General features: G+C 36.2%; 1 protein-coding gene across 1 annotated transcript in view; it reads right to left on the bottom strand.

The window, feature by feature from the left end:
* Positions 1 to 15,597: 15,597 nt before the first annotated feature.
* The window catches only part of LOC122720935 (insulin-like growth factor 2 mRNA-binding protein 1), a 65,427-nt gene continuing 60,847 nt past the window's right edge, over positions 15,598 to 20,177 (bottom strand). The window contains exons 3-8 of the mRNA XM_043948055.1: positions 19,132 to 19,305; positions 18,623 to 19,003; positions 18,269 to 18,521; positions 17,799 to 18,155; positions 17,040 to 17,291; positions 15,598 to 16,923 (exon numbers count right to left, since the gene is read on the bottom strand). Coding sequence (XP_043803990.1) covers positions 16,699 to 16,923; positions 17,040 to 17,291; positions 17,799 to 18,155; positions 18,269 to 18,521; positions 18,623 to 19,003; positions 19,132 to 19,305 — 1,642 coding nt within the window. The 3' untranslated portion in view covers positions 15,598 to 16,698. The remainder of the gene's footprint in view (positions 16,924 to 17,039; positions 17,292 to 17,798; positions 18,156 to 18,268; positions 18,522 to 18,622; positions 19,004 to 19,131; positions 19,306 to 20,177) is intronic.

Genomic DNA, 20,177 nt, shown 5'->3' with positions numbered 1-20,177 from the left:
AAAAAAAAAAATTGAAACCGTGACGACACACGAAAAAATTTGTTGATCGTTATAATAATCGAAAAGCAGAAAGAAGAAACACGCGTTTGTTCCCTCGATCGAGGAAATTCGTGCCTGTCAATCGGTATTTCATTCCATTTCATTCTTCCCTTTCTTTCTTTTTTTTCTTTCTTCTATCCTTAATTTCATCAACTTTTTTTTCCTCGATCGCGCAGACCGTTTTTTTCTCGTTTTATCGTGCTTTCGACAGATACATTTATTTCTCATTTCGAATGCGCGGGTTCGCGAGTTTCTATTATTAATTGCTTAAAAAAAAAAATTGCGATCAGCGTTTTATCGTTATGATTAGAATTAGTATTTTCTTTTTTCTTTTCCCTCATTATTATTACTATTATTATAAACATTAAGATTATTATACGCCATATCTTATTAATTCATTCCCTCGTTTTTTTCCTTCTTTTTAGATCTCTCGTCCGTCGCCAAACCAAATTTTTATCAACAATCGTTCTTACGTTCGTACATCCGAGTAATGTATTTCCTTCCCGTAATCGAATTTAAAAAAAAAAAAAAAAAAAAAAAAAAAAAAAAAAAAAAAAAAAAAAAAAAAAAAAAAAAAAAAAAAGAAACAAAATATACGACGAAAAAATAAACACTCTATGATTCGACGGTATTCTATTTGATTATTGCAAAAAGAGGAGTGAGGGGGGGGAAAGAAATTAGAATGAACGGAAAAAAATTATGAAATCTTTATCCAGGTAGGCATCATCGGAACGAGTTCCTCGGATCAAGAAAAAAAGAACGAGTTTTCTTTTTCATTTATGTTTTACACGGAATTCACGAAAGTAGCAAAAAAAAAAAAAAAAAAAAAAAAGAAGAAAAAGAAAATAAAAAAATAAAAAAAAGAGAATAAAAATTATCAAATCATCCAAGACACAAAAATACAGGCTGTAGTAGATAATAGGTAGTATAATAATAATAGTAGTGTGTACTAGTAGCGTAGTAGTAGTAGTAATAGTAGTAGTAGTAGTAGTAGTAATAGTAGTAGTAGCGATAATAAGTAAAGTATTCGATAGTGTGTAAGTGATTATATAGAAGTTTTTCTTTAATAATAGAATAGTAGCAATTAAAGTAAACTAAAGTAGACAAAAAAATGAATTAATTACGGTGAAATTATAGTAATCACAGGGCTCGCCTTCGTCACGGTCTCTCGTCCTTAATTACGTCTCGATAAAACCCGATTTATTTTCTCCTCTTCATCTCCCTCCGACTTTTCTTTCGTATCTCTTCTTTTCACTCGATATTTTTTCCCCACCACCTTTACCCCTTCGTCCTCGAAACTGACTGGTGAAAAGAACTAGATGCAGATGAATACAGATTGAAACGACCGAGAGTGACGAGTAGATCGACGAGCCCCGCGGTAGCACAAAAATTAAAACAAAAAAGTCATTATTATACCCAAAGTAGCGAGTGCGAAGCAAAAAAAAAAAAAAAATGCAAGCGCGGAGGTTGTCTCCGTCGGCAATGCGCAACCTCTATATTATTTATCATTTATATCAGGAAAATAGTGTGTTTTCTTTTTTCTTTTCAAGCACGTGTTAACTTCCAAGTAACATCTTTTCCACTTGTCCGCTTATTATTCAGCAATATTTCGCAATTATATTTTCCTTCCCTTCAAAAAAAAAAAATCGTCGTTCTCTCAATCTTCCGTTGAATTATTATCGTTGATAATCGAAGATATTTCGTATTATATCGTATTTTCTTTTGCGATCGGTTTCGCGACGAAAAAAAAAAAAAAGGAAAAAGAAAAATGAAACGGCGTGTGTTGCCGTTTATCTATTTTCAATTATGATTAAGTAATCCCGTTACGATTATTATTATTTAGTTCGTTATACATGCAATCATTGTTCACAAATTACATGGATGTCTCTTTTTTTTTTTTTTTTTTTTTTTTTTNNNNTTTTTTTTTTTTTTTTTTTTTTTTCCCCCACTTTTCACTTTATATTCCACACTTGTCCTTCGTCAAATCCTTTCAAAAACGTTTTCTCCTATTTTCCTCGCTTCGTTCTCATTCAAAAGATCCCACGTACCATCCTCGGCGTGCGTATAATAATTTACGTATATTCATATATCTATATATATATATAATGTACGTATATAGTATGCGTGTGTGTGTTGCGGTATGCGTAAAGATAGGTAAGTCCGTTTTCTTCTCCTTTTGCGTTTCGTGTATTTCGATAAAGTGAAGTAGTAGAACATTATTATTCTGCACGGTCATCCCTAGCGTCGTGCTCAGGGTCGTGACCTGATTTTATATTTCCCTTCTTTTTTCATCTTGTGAGTTCTTCTGTGTTTTTTTTTTTTATATTATTTTTTTTCTTTTTCTTTTTTATTTATTTTTTGTAATTTCATACAGTCCACTTTTTTTCCCTATATTCTACAATATAGAATATATGTATATATAATATATATGTGTATATAAAACGAAAGCTGTCCTCTTCTTTGCTGTTGAAGTGATAATGATTTCGTTATTTTCGGTTCTATTTTCTATTTTTTCTTTTTTTCTTTTTTTTTTTTTTTTTTTTTTTTTTTTTTGCCCGTCCAGTTTGTCGTCAGCCCTTCTCGTTCGATCGTCGTTCGTGTGCGTGTGTGTGTGTGTGTGTGTATATATATATACATATATATACATATATATATTTTGCCCATTGTTACAGCACATTGTTATCTATTATGTCGCGTGTGTTTTTCTGCACTATCACGTGTTGAAACGAATGTTTCCCAAATTTTAGTTTTATATATTTTTTTTTTTTCTTTTCCTTTTCATTTCCTCGTGTCCGAAAAATTTCGTTTGATTTCTCCTCCATGAGCAGGGAACCATGCCGGACTAGCGTGTATCCTCGCGGTCCGTTTCACTCAACCTTCCGTGACCGGCCAGCCACTCGTTGCGCTTCCAAGTAAACTTGCTCTCTCTCTCGTCGTGAAAAATGTCATTCGGAAGTCCATTTGCGCGTCGATACGTGTGTATAAAATATACATGCGTGTGTATTATATTTCCGACGATTCAGCTCGATGGCCCACGAGTTCGCACGATCCTAAGCATCCCCGAATTTCTCTATCGTTCTCTTCTCATCCGTTCTCGTCGAACTTGTAACAATAGATCGCGAAAAGACGTTGTAACACTCGTGTGCGTCATTCTTTCTCGTCATTCTTTCTCTTTTTCTTTCGATGGGGCTCTTGCCTATTTCCTATTTCAATTTTTCAATCGTCATATTGAATTTGCGCTTTTTCTATTTTCTATTTTCCTCGTTTCGTGTCGCTTTGCATTTTTTTACACGTGTCTTCGATAAATCACCATCGAGCTTCGCGGGTAAGATTTTCGTAAGAAAGAAAGATAACATGGCACAGAGTTCCAAATCGAAACAGTTCTAAAAAAAAAATCACAATAAGGGAGCGTTAAATTGATCTAATCGATCAATAACCGGAAAGGGGCGATTTCCGGATAGGAACATCGTTAAATCGTTATATATATATATATATAAGAATGATAGTCTTTTCCCATAATTAACCATTTGGTTAATCGGTATGGTCCCGCGATCGTGTGCATACGTTTGCAACACGTTGTTTTTCGAACGTGTCGAGTTAGTTTCCGAAAAGATAACAAAAAGTGATGGAGAGAAAAAAAAAAAAAGGAAAAGAAAAATTCGTCCTCGTAATTTTTCTCGTTTAATTCAAAAACTGTCGTCAGAACTGTTTCGGCTCGGACACACATTGTGCTTCCATACGTATGATACAGAAAGTATATATGCATAGAATGTATATACAACGTGCGTATCGACTTCTTGTCGCGAATGTTGACCTGACCCAAAAGCGTTTGTTGCCTTTTTCCCGTCGTCTTTTATGAGGAAAAAAAAAAAAAAAAAAAATTAATATAACCGGCAATATAACGTCGATCGGTAACCAATTCGTTCTAATTTTGCGATTTAATGGTTTTGTGCTCCGCGTTTATTGGAATTTCTCTCCGGACACGTGTATATATAGAGAGAGGCTGATGTTCTGCAATATGTATTATTCTATGAAACTTCTGCTATGCGTGTGCGTGTATGCATGTGTGTGTGTATACGCTTTCCTTTTATCCCATTTGTAACAAAAAAAAAAAAAAAAAAAAAAGATACATATAAATGCATTAAATATCTATTATATATCTATATACGTATATAAAATGTTATAAAATGTATCAGCGAACGGGTAAACAGAACAACATTCACGAACGTGGCAATCGTGCGAAACAAACGTGTGAACCGAACAGAAAAACGAAGAACGTGCATAAACATTTCGTACAATCAAATAATTGGTATAATAATAAATGGTAATAATAATAATAAAAAAAAAAAAAAATATATATGATCGCGCTAACAAAAGAACGCGAAACGAGTCAACGGAGATAAAGAAGAATTTATTAGAAAGAATCAATGTGATAATAGCGAGAAAAAAAAAAATTGATCTTCTTACAGGATTCGCGAACAATACTTATTTCTCTAAATAAGTAAGCGTGCATTGTCGTTACGTGTTATTAATTTTAATTCCTCACAAAACGATTTCGTCTGATAAAAAAATTGCTCGATGTTAAAAAAAAAAGGAAAACGCGAACAACTATGTATATATATATTGAATCAATCTCAATTTTTTTTCTTTTTTTTTCTTTTTTTCTTTTTTTTTTTTTTAAAAAACATATTTTCCTGCATTTTTTCTTTTCTCTCTCTCTCTCTCTTCAATGTTCTTCCTTTGTGTATCTTTCTCTATTTCTTCCGCTTCGTTTCGTCTTTGTTTCCCCACTAGATTAAGTAAAAAACACGATAAATAACTCATGAGGTAGCGAATGAATGAAAAACAAACTCCCTTCTTCTTTTTTATTAATCTTCTTCTATCGTTCTATCGTTTCTTTCCCTCTTTCTCTCTTTGTTTCTCTCTCGCCTTACGTGCCTCTTCTCTCCGTCTCTCGTGTGACTTTCTCCGATCGGTCGAACTCCCGAAAACGGCTATTTTGGGTTTTAGTATTACTCATCTCGTCTCGACATTCGCGGCGACCGATCGTAAATGCGTGTATCCCCCAACTCGATGTTAATAACCTCGATCGTCGCCTCGATTTCGCAGGAGAGAGCATCTCGATATAAACGACGGCACACCGACTATATTAATTGATATATTCCGCTTATTATTATTATTTTTTATTATTATTATTATTTTTTTTTTTTTTACTTTTTTATTTTTTCTTCTTTAGCGTGGATACTTAAACGATTATGAGAAATTATGTTTCGCCGAGCCGCTGTCTCGTCTCGTTGGCAGTGTGACGATATATATCCATAAGAGGTATGCAGGTCATTATCATTATTGCCGAATACGGCAATTACTTTTTTTAACGAGACTCAAATCAGAGATATAGAGACGACGAACACGAGTCGTTCGATCGTAATTTTTTTTTTCTCTCTCTCTCTCTCCCATGCTTCGTATGCTTCGTTACACACCTTGCGCGTCTCGTAATTTTTCGTCCCATTTAAACGGCAAAGTAAGCATTCTCTTATGTACGATATCAATTGGGCAGTGTGTGCGCTTCCATCCCATCAGGATGAAGATCGATCGAACCAAGCCTCGATATATGTATATATATATTATAAACAGATCGAATCGGTTCTCGCGATTACGATGATCGATGATAACGATTCGCGTGCGTGTGTACGTGTGCATAGATAATTAATAATCGTTGAACTTTCTGCAGCAAAAAGGTACGAGACGAGAGTGACGAAACAGTGTGAACGTTATATGTGCTACCCATATACGGCACACGGGGTGTGTGTGTGTGTGTTTGTAAACTCTCTTTCCTTTGTATTTAAAAAGAAAAAAAAAAAAAAAAAAACTGCGGCATCGTGATGGCGCTCGTTTTGAGGAAGGAAAGAAAANAAAAAAAAAAAAAAAAAAAATAGGAAAAAAAAAGAAGAAAAAACTTCATTCGCTCTTATCACACATACGCGGCAAACGGATATTTTACGGGTTTGTATAATCCTTCTTCTATCCGGTACACATCGACTAAATCTGTTTCGTTAATAAGTTTAAGCTTTACATATAATATATATCTATGTACAACAAGTGTATAGTGTATAATATGTGTTACTATATATGTATACAAGGTCTTCTTGGGGGATTGAGGGGAGTGTAAATGCATAGAGAATAAGTTACATACCCGCGCGGTTTTCTCTCTTCATAATGCCCATTATTGGCAACAATAGGATTAATAATAGATAATATATTAAGACTCGTTCGAAAAAAAAAACGTGTATCCACGTATTCTCAAAACTTGCCTCTCTCTCTTTCTCTCCCTCCCTTTCTCTCACTCTCTCGCTTTCCAACACTGCTCAAGATCGCTCTGTTATATATCATCTCTGTCTATCAAGGATTCAAAGCAGTTTTTCAACCATATATATATATACTCTTCTCGCACTCACACGCTCACACGCTCTCTACTATTTAATTCCCTTTCGCTCTCACCAATTCTTTTCTCAACTTTCTCACCAATTCTTTTCTTCTCATGCCTCATTTTTTTTTTTATCGTCCAATTTACGTATACCACGCCTTAAAAAAAAGAAAAAGCTTACTATACCCGATATATCTATCTGTTTAGCGATATCACTTGAAACCTGTCACGTTAACAACAATGCCCAACTGTATACAATAAGGCCCTCGTTTACCGCCGCGTTTATCCGGTATTTCAGAAAAAATACGCTTCTCGATTCACCAATCCTGATTCCAATTTCGAGTTCTCGCGTGCGTTCCACGCGACGACGGGGATGACGCCGCTCCTCGTCGTCCCGCGTCTCGTTCGACACGGGCGAAATTGCGATCGATCGATCGATCGATCGATCGATGCCAGTCGATCGAGCGGAAGTGAACTTTGCCCCGTGAAACGAAACGAGAAACGGGACGGCGAAACGAGAACCAAACCGACACAAACCAAATTTCCCTATAAATCCAGCCTCTCCTCCTCCTCCTCCTCCACCATCACTCCCGGCGGTCCTATAATTCGCGATCCTACTAAATCAATTTTCCAACCGTCGTTACTTAACTTCGGCTATCTCGAAATACTAATACTAAAGCCCAAAATAATCTACCATCTCTTTTTTCTTTTTTTTGTTTTCTTCCTCTCTCGCGATGGTTTCTCCCGGTTATGCATTTTCTCTAACTTTCTTTTTAACTATTATACGCGCGCGCGATCTCGTCTTCTCTTGCGAAACGACAATAATAATAATCTTTGCTTGTGATCGGTGCAACGCACAACGATTAATCTTCAAGCCGTTCCCGCTCTAGATAATTCTTATATCCCTTATCGCTATTACTATTCATTTATCACTATTATTATTATTATTATTCTTATTATTATTATCATTATTATTATTCTTATTATTATTATTCTTATTCTTATTATTATTATTATTCTTATTATTATTATTATTATTATTATTATTATTATTTATAAAGAAATATGAAGTGCCGTGTAATCTTGAGATGTGAGTCGTTCGCAACGACGGGGGCGAAGAATCGATACGATGTCGCGAAATATTTCGATATCTTTTTTTTTTTTTCTATTTTTCCTTTTTTTTCCCACCCCATGGTCACTTTTATATAATCCATCTGTTACTATTGTTGAAGGACTCTTGCGCGGGAGCGAGCCGCGTGCACGGATCGCGGAATCGTTCGTCTGTACGTACATATGTATATATATTATATATAACATAATATATATAAATATATACTTGTATATATATATATATATAGTATTATAGGATCGTGTACAGATCGATGACGAATCGAATCGAATCGCGAACCCGATCTCTTCGGTATTGTTTTTTTTTTCTTTCTTCTTCTTCTTCTTCTTCTTCTTCTTCTTCTTCCTCTTCTTCTTTCCCCCGTAATACGCTTAATATATGTAATAACGTTTAAGCTGACGTGTCGGCGTATAAACCACCCTGATATCGATATTATCGTTTTTTATGTAAATGCGGTGTGTGCATCGAAGACAGTCGAGCAATGCCCAGAAAAGAGAACGATGGTTGGTGTGTCGTACTGTCTCGTAAATTCTCGTTCGAAAAAAGATCGATGATCTCTCGGGTCTACGAGCGAGTGAATTGAATATGCGCGATATACGACGGATGTTGTTGCGTTGCGTAGACATCGACGACGGGGTTGAAAGCATTGAAAAGCAAAAACTGGAAGGATTGATTGAGCTGTGATTGTCTTCTGAAGATCGACTGTGTGAAGGTCATCGAGTGTGTCGCTCTGTGTTCGACCGTCGGCATTCTCCAACGATCGTGTTCCGTATTTGTGTTTTTTTTTTTTTTTGTATAACCGATGCGTATAAAATGCGTGAATTTCTCACTTTTCCTTTTTTTTTTTCTCCCCTCTCCTCCAAAAATTGTTTCCAAATTTTTGTTCATCGCAACAATGTTTATTATGGATCGCTGAAAAAACGCGAGTGCCTTCGTTTTTTTTTTCTTTTCTTCTTTCTTTCTTTCTTTATTTTTTTTTTTTTTTTTTTTTTTTTTTTTTACATCGGTCGAGAGTACACGTGTATTTATATGGATATGCGTATCGCATTTCGGCTCGTTTGGCGTCGAGCGGATATGCCAATCCTTCAACTATGGGTAGATCGAATCGTATGAGAGAGATGTCTTTGCTGTAATATGCGATGATGTGATATAAAACGTGCGCGGAAATGGAAGATTTTTGCATGAAGTTACGGCCATTTGATCGTGCGATGGCGGGTGCAATCGTCTGTTTTCTTCGCGTCTCTTTCGGAGAGTTTGTTTTTTTTCTTCCTTCCTTTTTTTCTTCTTCTTCTTCTTCTCCTTTTTTTGCATTTTTTTTCTTTCATTACGTCTTTTACCGTTTTATCGAAAGTTTGCTCGCGAATCGCGTAGCTGTTACGCGTTAGACGCGTTCTTCTCCTCTTCTGTTCCTTTCTCGGTTTGCTTTTTCTCTCTTTTGTTTCGCTTTTTACTTCCTTTTCTACTACAGTGATGTAGCTTCGCTGAAAGTTCTCATCGTTTGTCCATCGTCGTGCCGGTTTCTCCGAATTTTCGTCTCTCGTGGTATTTCTCGTAACTGTACTGTATGCGTTATGCCCGGGGATTCGTGCTTACCGTGCTTGCACGAGCCTGTGGTACAGATAAGTTCCTCGTGGAAGAGCACTTATTTTCAAAAAATCTTCCGTAAAAAACTACAAAAAGACCGTTGTTTTCGTCGTATAAATAGTCAATATGAAGATAGTGATAAAAAGTTGATAAAGCTTAACAAGAGTCGTCGATGATACGTCGACAACGACATTGGACGTTCGTACAAAAAAAGAAAAGAAACTTTATTTTTTTTTTTTTCTCCTTTTTTTTTTTTTCTTTTTTCTTTTAAACTTCTGTTTCTTCTATATCTTCGTTTATATAGTCGAGGCTTGTATATATATACGATAGTTGAAAATTACGCACATTTCACGCTTTGATAAAAAAATTTGTTCTCTTTGTTTTGTCGACAAAAATTACTTTGATACCCGATGCTTGATACGATCTCTTATTCGCCTTTTCTTTTTTTCTTTTTATTTTATTATTTTATTTTCTTATTTTTTTTTTTTCCCCGTTCCGTTTCTATCGTCGTTTCCTAGTTTTTTTTAGTCTCGCTGGATATATGAAAAATCCTTAACTTAAGCGCCGAGCTTACTTTAATTAATTTCCTCAATTCTAAATCGATAAGCACGATTTTTTTCTCACGGTAAAATATTCTAGAATACTAACATTTAGATTTAGCGATAAATCGATTTTGTACATTTGTTTTGTTGGTATTCTTAACCAATAGTAGATTAAGTTACTTCTCGCCTCTTAATTCACGCACATAATAATTTATAACGTTAAAAATCTTCTTTTCTCTCTTCTTTAAGTTATTATTTATATTAATAATTTCTATTCAATCTTCATTTTCATTTTTTTTTTTATTTTTTTTTCTTTTTTTTTTTTTTCATTTTGTTACTTTGTTTGATTTGTACATTCTCCCGAGCGTGCGAACGGTTCTTTTTTATTATTATTATTTTTTTTTTTTATATCTCGCATCCTTCAATTCTCTTCCTTTCTCTTCCTTCATGGTGTTTGAGAAGTGCTAAATGCTGAGGAATCGGCCGAAAAATGAACTTTCATTCTCCATTCTATCGCGATGATTGTATTTTCTTCTTTTTCTTGTGACGAGTGTTTTGAATCGTTGGTCCGTTGGCGTGTGATGATTTCTCCAGTTTTTATCATATGCTCGTTTTTCGCGTGTATTTGTCGTAAAATCCATTCGAATCCTCGAATTTGTATTTCGTTGAAACGGAGTGCAAGAACTATGGACGAGCAACGAAGTCAAAGAATTATATTCTTTTTCTTTTCTTTTCTTTTTTTTTTCTTTTTTTTTTTTTTTTTCACTTTCTACACTACTGAGTCTCCGAGTCTTCTCGCTTTTCTTCTTATTATATAGTATAGTAGTTTTTCTTCTTCTTTAGTCTTCTAGTCTCGTTGAAATTTCGTTCCGAAAATTTGCGCAACGAAAAAATGAATCAAAGATCAATGAACGAGTGAAAGGTGTAAAAAAAAAAAAAAAAAAAAAAAAAATTCACGTGCGGGGCAGATTGCGGATCACGAACTTTCATTCTTGTTTTCTTCCTTTTTTTTTTTGTTCGTTTTCTCTTCTTCTTCTTCTTCTTTTTTTTCTTTTTTTCCTTACAAAGAGATATTCCAAAAAGGGGTGGGGGGCGATGTTTTTCGTTGTTGGGATCGAAGATCGTTTCGCGCAGGGCAACAACGAAAATCCTGTAAAAAGAGCGATTGTATCTCTCGGTCAGCGTCGTGCTTCTCTGTACGTATTTTGCGTATCTGTCATTTTCTCTGATGTTTTTTCCGTGTGCGATCGGCCATGGAAAAATTCGAGTGATAAAAATTTTGATTCGTTGTTTCGACCGGAAAATTAATATTTTCAAACGTGTTCTCTTCTCGTTAAGGTGAATCGTTTCAGGAAAAAGGAGCGTCAAGTGATCTCGAAGTAGCGTAAATGATGATGATCTTTGACAAGAAGTAAAGCAAATTTCTTTCTCTTGGATTATCCTTATTTATTTTTATTATTTCCGATAATTATTAATCGAGGCTGTCGAACGTTTCTTCTTTACTTGTTTCTTTTTCTTATCTTCCCTTTTTATCCTATTGTTTTATTCCGTGAATTTACCATCTATGGTCCTCGTTGATGATATTTTCAATGAAACTGGATGTTTGGTGAACTTTGGTGTTCTTACTACTGTGTGCATATTGACATATTTTTTTTTTTTTGTTTGTTTGTTCGTTCGTTTGCGTATTTTAGTTTCTTGGCACTTTCGTCGTTTTTCTCTGCATTCTTTTCATCTTTTTCTTCTTCTTCTTCTTCTTCTTCTTTGTTTCATTCTTCTTTTTTTCTTTTTTTTTTTTTACAAAACGTTATTTTCACTCTTGTGTCTTTAAATATTTACGCTTGATAAATAAATACGGAAGCGTAGGCCTGCGGGCGAAAAAGGCTTTTCAGGAAACGACAAAGACGGAAATCGCGTCACATAAAACTGCGAGCCCGATCGCCTTTGTTGCACGTCATCGAAATATCCGTTTACTCGCCGAGCGGACCTGGCACCACCGTTTTTCCCAAATATATTAAATATATTATACAATTTATCGGACTAAAATCTCCTTTAACTCCTCTTTCGAGCGACAGACGCGCACAGCGCAAAAAGCTGCGCGCCGTGCCCTTTTTTTTTTTTTTTTTAAATCTTTCATCACTTTTTTTCACTCTTATCTTTATTTTATTTCTTACTCTACCTCTTTCTCTTTGTCTCTCTCTCTCTCTCTTTCTTTTTTTTATCCGTTAAGTTACATACTCTTTTTTTTCTTTTTTTTTCTTCTTTTTTTTTTTTACGAAAAACACTCCGCTTCTCTTCTTACTCCACCTTTCTCTTATATCTCCTTATATCTCTATTTAAAAAATGTCTTCGCCTTCTCTCTTCACGCCTCGCATTTTTTTTTTTTATTAATATCGTTAAAATTCATTAAGTTATTAAAAACATCTAACAAAAAAATTGAAAAAGAAAGATTCACTTAGATCTCCCCAACAATGTATCAAAAATAAACTTATTACTCTTAGATTCATTTTCTCTTTCTCACAGTATTTCTCATCGTCCTTTTTTTTTTTTTTTTTTTATCTTCGTTTCCTTTATTTCATACTCACTCGCGTCGCTTCTTCTCTTCTCGTTTCTTCGTCTTCATCCTTTTTTTTTTTTTTCCCCTCCCTTTCTCCATTCAAATCCGGCGTTAATCTTTTTCCTTCTATCTTCGGTCAATTTCTTTCTTTCTTTCTTTCTTTCTTTCTTATTTATTTATTTTTTTTTTTTTTAATCTCTTCTCTCTTCCTCTTATTCTTTTTTTTTTTTTTTTTTAATCTTTCCGGCACTCCTCGAGATGCAGCGAAAAAGAAAAAGGCAAGGGAAACGGAGCCAGCAGCGGTGGTATATAAAACTCCCACCTCCGTCTGTGTTCATCCCCTTTGTTCTTCCCTTGCACGTACAAATCCTTTTTTTTTTTTTCTTCCATCGTCCAATTTTCCATATTACCCATATTATCGATGATATATTCCCGTGCGCACAAGTATTCTCAACACAAGTTCGTTTCTTCGTTCGTTACGCGTAGTATTTGCCTTCCACTCGATAAACAAAAATCCTAACACGCGATATATATATATATATGTGTGTTTGTGTATATATATATATCTATATATATCATTTCCCTTCCGTTCAATATACACGTTTTTTCTTTTTTTTTTTTTTTTTTTTTTTTTTTTCTTTTTTTTTTCCCCCCCTTTTCGTAAAATTGTATTCCCTTTCTACCCACGTTAAACTCGTGTATTTTTGTACTAAACGCATACCAAATGCCGTGAGGTGAACCGACGGTCGATGACCCTTGTCTTCCGATCGATTCCGATCAACCGGAAGGGATTATCGTTTTCGTCGCTGTACGCGAACCTAGCGACCGAGATTCGACGTACCAATTGAGCATCGATGATGTGCCACGAGATTTCGAGAGGAGATAGGTCAGCATCGGAAAAAAAGAAATCATTTAACGCCAAGTTTGTCTGAAATCGAATTCGACGAATTATTTCGATTCGAAGAGATCGAAGAATCTTCGAACTATAATTAGAGAGCCTGTGAATGTAATTAGCCTTGAAAAGAAGTTGAAAAATAAAGAAAGTTTACCGATTTCGTGAATAATCGTGGCACATGACCGTGCATCTCGTCAATCCGTTAATTTATCACTCCTTTTTTTTTGGTCATGTTTATAGATCATCGAAACGGAGCTAACCGTATTCGTCGATCAATTCCTCGAGTCTCTTTCGATAAATAGTGCAAATTCACTTCACCGTTCTAAATAGTCTTAATAGAACCATTATCTCCGTCTCTCGTTTTCCCCTTTAGGGGAAAGATCTCTTACGCGATCGATATTTTCCCGTTTCGAGCGAAAACGCTTCCCGCCCGTACGTTGCACGTGCGAACTATCGTATCCTCGAAATTTTTTAGATTCCCTTCGTTTTCGTGTGGTTTTTCTTTTTCTCTTTTTTTTTCTTTTTTTTTTTTTTTTTTTTTTTTGCCCTTCGCAAGTCAGAACTTAAGGATTACGATTCACGCGCAATCGGTCACGAATATTCTTTGCTCTCAAAAAGGTATTTTTTTCTCTCTCTTTCTCTTGCTTCCCCAACGTTAAAAATATTAAAAATTTGAATTCTTCTACTAAAAAAAAAAAAAAAAATTTTTTTTCTCAGCAATACCCAAAATATTCATCTCCTTTCGCAAAAAAAAAAAAAAAAAAAAAAAAAAAAAAAAAAAAAAAAAAAAAAAAAAAAAAAATGATCAGAATTATCGTGATCGATAGTACGCGCCGTGCAAGAAACGCGATATCGCTGCGAGTTTCTGCGAATAAAGTAATAACGTTACGCGTGAACGCGTATCTGTGTATGGATATCGCAGTTATGTAAACGACGTATGTGAATTCGATGAAAGTCTATCGACGATCTTTCGTAAAAATTCTGTAATTTTTATTCGTTTCTCTACTTTTCTTAAAAAAAAAAAAAAAAAAAAATTTTTTTTAATCAGTAGTACGTAGCATGTATACACTATACATACTGTATAGTATATTAGAGCAACGAATAGAGAAACGAAGAAAAATGACAAAATTTGGGAAGATCGTCGATAGAGTTTCATAAAATCAGCATGCGCTCGTGTCGATAAATACTCGCTGGACAATATCCACGCTCGCACAAACAAGGCGAAGAGCGATTTGAATTGATAAACGATGCCTTTTTCTCGTCTCTAAATATCACTCTTCCACCCCCAGCACTTTTTTCCTGTCTTTCTTTTCCATATATACGTTATTTTCCTCTCGAATTATTCCGAATTTCTAACCTTATCTGGCGCCTCTTTTGCCATATATGCCTAATCAGTAATTACTTATCAATTAATAGTATTATTCAACACACGCACACTCACACATTATTACACTCATGGTAAAGTAAAAATCCCTGAAAAAGTTTTGTGGCTCTCTTTTTTTTTTTTCTCTCTCTCTCTCTTCATCTTAAAAACTTCTTCTCTCTGTTCCCTCTTCGCTCGCGGTTTTTTCTCGCTTTTTCGTACGGTCGCTTTTTCATTCTCTCTCTCTTCTTCGTTTTTTTTTTTTTTTTTCCCCTCCTTTGTGTGGAACATCCTTCTCGTAGCACGAAACGTAGCGTTCGTTTCACGTTTCACAACAATCAAACGTATAATTTTTTTTCTCTCCGTTCATTCGTTCTCTCTCCCCGTTTATGTTTTTCCATCGAAACATCTTTGATTCGATTACGATTCTTCTTTCCAATCACTTTTGAAAAAAGCGACTCGATGACGAAGGATGCCACTTTTCGTCAGTGTCCTTCCATTTGCCGTCAATAACCACTCGTCGATTCCCCGCAGACGCGAATATCTCTGTCTCTGTCGAGTCTGTTGACCCCTCTCGCTCTTCTTGGCTCTTGCAAGGAACTTGAGGCGAGTTGAGCGTTCGACACGACCATGTGTGTGTGTGTGTCACGCATTTTCACTTCACTAATACGCAAAAACTCATAATCGCTTCTTTGGTATTACAGGCACGAGAGGGGCCGGGGATGAGGGCGTCTGCCATGAAAACTTGCCGGCTTATGTCTAACTATAGAACGTGTCACGTTTCGTTCACATTTTTTTTTTTTTTCAATAATTAAGTCTCGTTAATTAATGTCTCTCTGCGTTGTGGTATAAAAAAAACTGTACCTAGAGTAATTATTTTCTTTCCTTTAAAAAAAATCGCTTTCCTGTATAGAATACGTAGTAGAAGTAGTAGTTAATAGCAGTAGTAGTAGTAGTGGTAGTAGTAGTAGTAGTAATAGTAATAGTAGTAGTAGTAATAGTAATAGTAGTAGTGGTAGTAGTAGTAGTAGTGGTAGTAGTAATAGTAGTAATAGTAGTAGTAATAATAATAGTTGTAGTAACATGTATAACGTAATTGTGTAATCGTTACTTAACTTCTCTGTATATTATTATAACTTTAATATTAGGTAGACTTCTTTTTTTTTTTTTAAAGATTAGTTGATTTTTATCCTTTCTCTCGTTTCACTTTTCATTATCATATTAAATCTTTAACCGTAATGAATGAGGTAATAAGGTTGTGTATGCTTATTTTTTTTTTTTTTTTTTTTTTCTTATCGTCGTATCCTATTTCATCGACGAGGTGGTTTCGTTAATGCTGCGAAATCGCTTCGTTTGAGTATCACCCGTCGCTTTATCTCTTGATAAAAGCGAACTCGCAACGAAACATGTCGCAATTCGCGTAGAAAGAAGTGAGCGAACGGCCTGTGTATCTTTTCGACGGAAGAATTGATTATAACTTAATTCCTGCTTCGAATAGGCAGGAATTTTTCGTCTCACCTCGTCTCGCGTGATGCGGTTTCGATTAGCTGACGTGCACTTCCGTCTGATTCAACGCGGTACCCTGCATCGCTTTTACCTCAGAGCTGTGTATCCCGAGCCGTTCGACTCTTTATTAATAGCGATGTAAGCCGAGTGTCACGATCAATGGCAATAAGTCAATAATTTATAGCGTATTCTGTTACAAAAATCTATCTAAAAAAAAAAAACGACGCTCTATGTTTCGTACATTCTCGAAAAATAGCGACAAAAGACTCTTACGATATATGAACTCGCGTATCCAAACTTAAATAAAAAGGAAAAAAGGAGATAAAAAAAAAAAAAAAAAAAAAAAAAAAAACACCAAAAACAAGAAAAGAAACGCGCCATCGATCGTATCCCCCTCTTACCGTTCTGAATCAAACTTATACGATTTTGAAGATTATCGAATCCTATTGCGTGTGTATATATATTGTATGACATTTTGAACTAATAGTTTTCGTGATGTGCCCCCCGTGTTATGCACATCGAAGGATACATAGCCCGCGAGAAGGAGGTCGCACGTAGCCTTCTCTTGACGAGAAGAGAATGTGAAAGCGACGAGGCCACCCCGGCGATTAAAACGGATTCCGAGAGGCGTTTTGGTCGGCGTCAGGTAAGTTTCAGTGATGTTACTGATTTTGTGGCTGCTGTTGGCTGGAGGGCGAAGTGCTCGACTGTTGCTGAGTCGGATGTTGTTGCGTCGTTGTACCGCCTTGTTGAGATGTGGCACTGCCGTCTCTTCGAGAACGTGAAGCTTCTTGGCTGCTACCACGACCAGCGCGTGAGCCAGCAACACCTGCTCCAGGTGCACCAGAGGATTGTAGAACCATGGCGCGAATTCTTCTCTGTGCCGACTGTGAACCAGAGAACGAGTGAAAAAAATTTGACATTTATTTATATCGTCGACCGATTGCGCACCGTATCGTTCGTAAAAGAAACGTCGTTTATTTAATGGAAACGCTTGATATACCTGAACAGAGAAGAAGGGGCCAATTATTTGGACGGTGGCCTCTTCGTCGGCAGAAGGAGATGTAGATTGTTGCTCCGATAGCTTTATGATACTTCCAGTTACACGTTGCAATTCTCTAACATTTTGTCCACCCTTGCCAATGATTCGGCCAACTTGAGTACTCGGCACGAGAATTTCGATTGTTAATCGGACGTCCTCCGTCCCGGCTACGAATCCTTCCTCGCGCATTTTCTCGAATATTAAGTATTGAGCCTGAAAATGAACGTACAACGTTACGTAATCTAACAAACGCAACAATCGAACGAACAACGAAAATATTTTTTAAAACGGGAAAAAAGTGTCGAAGGTTGTAACGGGACCAACTTGCACATGCATTTATGGAAACATGTCATTGGTACGGGTAACCCTTCGGTTTTTTGATCTTCCTGCTTATTCAAGAGGATGCTTATGAGAGACGGCACCTTCCCAAATGAAAGCAGGTTTTATATATATATATATATATATAACCTTAATCTCTATTCTCTATCCCTATTTCTTCGCATAAAATGACGATAAAATCGAACGAAAAATACTTGTACGAGATGTCGGGATTCGAACGAGCAACTTTGGCGTTTGTAACGTTAGCCTTTAACCAACTGAGCCACGAGGTGGCTGCATCATAGAAACGATATTTTCATATATTAAACTTTTTTTCTTCACTTTTTCTCCTAAATTAAATATCCCTCGATCTAATCGAAAATTTTTAGACTTTTGACTTACCTTCCACTGAGATTCGGGAGACCCGACGATGGTTACTTTCCTGTCATTTTGTTGATCCACAGGTTTATCCTGCTCGATAGGTGCGATTTTCACACTGGCGCCGGAGAATCTGATAATGTTTCTGATGTGAGAACCCTTGCTTCCTATTATGGCACCTACGCTGGTATTTGGAATATAAAGGAAAGCAGTTTCTTGGGTATCGCCTATCGGAATACCCTGTTGAGTCGGCAAACTAGCCTGATACGGATAGGGAGCTGGGCCAGAACCGTATAAACCAGGACCACGTGAACTGTATCCCATCCCAGCAGTGGACATCATCGCCATGGGATGGAGTCCCGGGAACATCAAACTCTGGGGCTAATAACATCATCACGTCGTTAATAGTTTATTCGTAGAATTTAATAGAAATAAAGTCCAAAGCTTAAATTTTTCTCTTCTCTTTATCTTTCATTTCTAATTCTTATACTTACAGCCATTGCCTGCAAGTCGTTCTCGTAACTCTGACGCAATTTGTTGGAGATCATCGATTCGGCTTTGCTCATATTATCGATGCTGCCTTTTACCGTGATGATGCGTTCAAGATTGAAATTGTTGATATCGTTGATACTGCTTACGGTTATTTTGGTGTCGGTGTCTTGCATGATCTTTTTAATGGTAGTGCCACCCTTTCCGATGATTCGACCGATCAAATTGTTGTGCGCGAGGATCCTTAATGATATCTCACTGTTGACGCGTAAAAAATGCAATAGTAGAAATATTCCAACTTCGTTTATTATCATCACTCTCGTACAAGACAAAATAGTTTATTATTTAGAAAATCTTACCCCTTACTCAAACCGTAAGCCTCTTGCTGCGTGACTTCCATGATTTTCTTGCAGGCGTTCGTACAATTCTCTGGATTACCATAGATAGTGATGGCTTTCTCTGCCGCGCCAAGACTGTCCTTTCGATGAACGTCTACTCGTGCGCGCGTCATCTGAGTGATCTGACGTATGGTCGATCCTTGACGACCAATTATGGCTCCTACCATTTCCGATTGAACGAGAATACGAAGCGGGAAATCTGCTTGCCGCCCAGAACCCGAAACTCCTGAATAAGCTACGCCGCTTCGCTGGCTGCGGCCTCTTCGTCGGTTCTCCACCGTAGACATTTCCACTTTTAGTGGGCTACCTTCGTATTCGTGGCCATTAAATTGGTTCACAGCCCTGCAGAGAGAAAGAATTGTTACACGATTGCAACACGTGAATTTTCTATAACTATGAGATATTCGGAAAAATTATTGAGATTATGAAAATCGAATTTTGAAAAGTAAATCGTCGAGCTTGAAACTTACTGTTGTGCTTGTTCCTGCGTCTCATAACTGATTAGGACGGTTTGGGTGTTGGGGTCTCGGGAGGATAACTTTTCAACGGACTGCACTTGTCCACAGTTCGAAAATAAAGCTTCGATATCTTCTATTCTGGCCTGAGCTGGGAAGTTGTTCACGATTACCTTTGAGGATGAAGTACTGTAAACAAATTTAGAATCTTGAATTAATAATAGTTATTTTCAACTGCGTACGTTGATGTCTTTAAATTAAAAATTCTCCCCTCTCATATTTACGTGTAAAAGATTGACGCGAATTGAAGCAATTTCAATAAACTTGACGCAGAAGATAAAAGATTCGTGAACGAGAAACAATCTGGTTAGCAAGTTGAAATAAAGTTTAAATAATAATCTATTCTTTTGTTATTTAAAAAAAAATCAAGAGAGGGGAAGAAAAGAAAAATAAGCGGCATCGATTTCTAAAGATGCAGCGTAGGTCACGCAGAACATATAACGCGAGATGTGGGTCAAGAATTTCTTGGTATCGGCTCGAGAACGTCAAAGAGGATGGCGCCCGCTAAACAAAAAGCAACTCGAGGAGGAAAAAGCGTACGATGAGTCAACACGAACGTATCGAGAACGTATACACGTCGAAATCATTATATATACGAACGAATCTTACAAAATATCGACGCATATCTAATAAATAGATTTGAGAACTTGTGAAAATCTTCTGTTTCTTAATATCTTTTTTTTAATAATACCAACATACTTATCGTTTAATAGTGTATCGACGGTATTTCATTTTTATCATAAAATAAATGTCAAGCGGTTGGATAACTCGATCGTTGATATTTTAATATCAGCCGTGTAGAAAAGAATTTTAAGAAACGATTCAAATATATCGAAATATTAACAAGAGTCTGCAATTATTTATTCTGGATGATGTTTTCGACGAAGCATCATCGACAAAGATCCCACATGTGCGGATGCCCCTGTTGACGTTCTCTCTTTCTTTCTTTCTTTCTTTCTTTCTTTCGTTCAACATCTCGTCGTCGAATTTATTTTCTCCCT

This window comes from Apis laboriosa, unplaced genomic scaffold, assembly GCF_014066325.1.
Source record: "Apis laboriosa isolate Shangri-la unplaced genomic scaffold, ASM1406632v1 scaffold13_cov153, whole genome shotgun sequence".
NCBI classification, from domain to species: Eukaryota; Metazoa; Arthropoda; class Insecta; order Hymenoptera; family Apidae; genus Apis; species Apis laboriosa.
The sequence above is the reverse complement of the archived record's forward strand: the minus strand, read 5'-3'. Positions and strand labels throughout refer to the sequence as shown.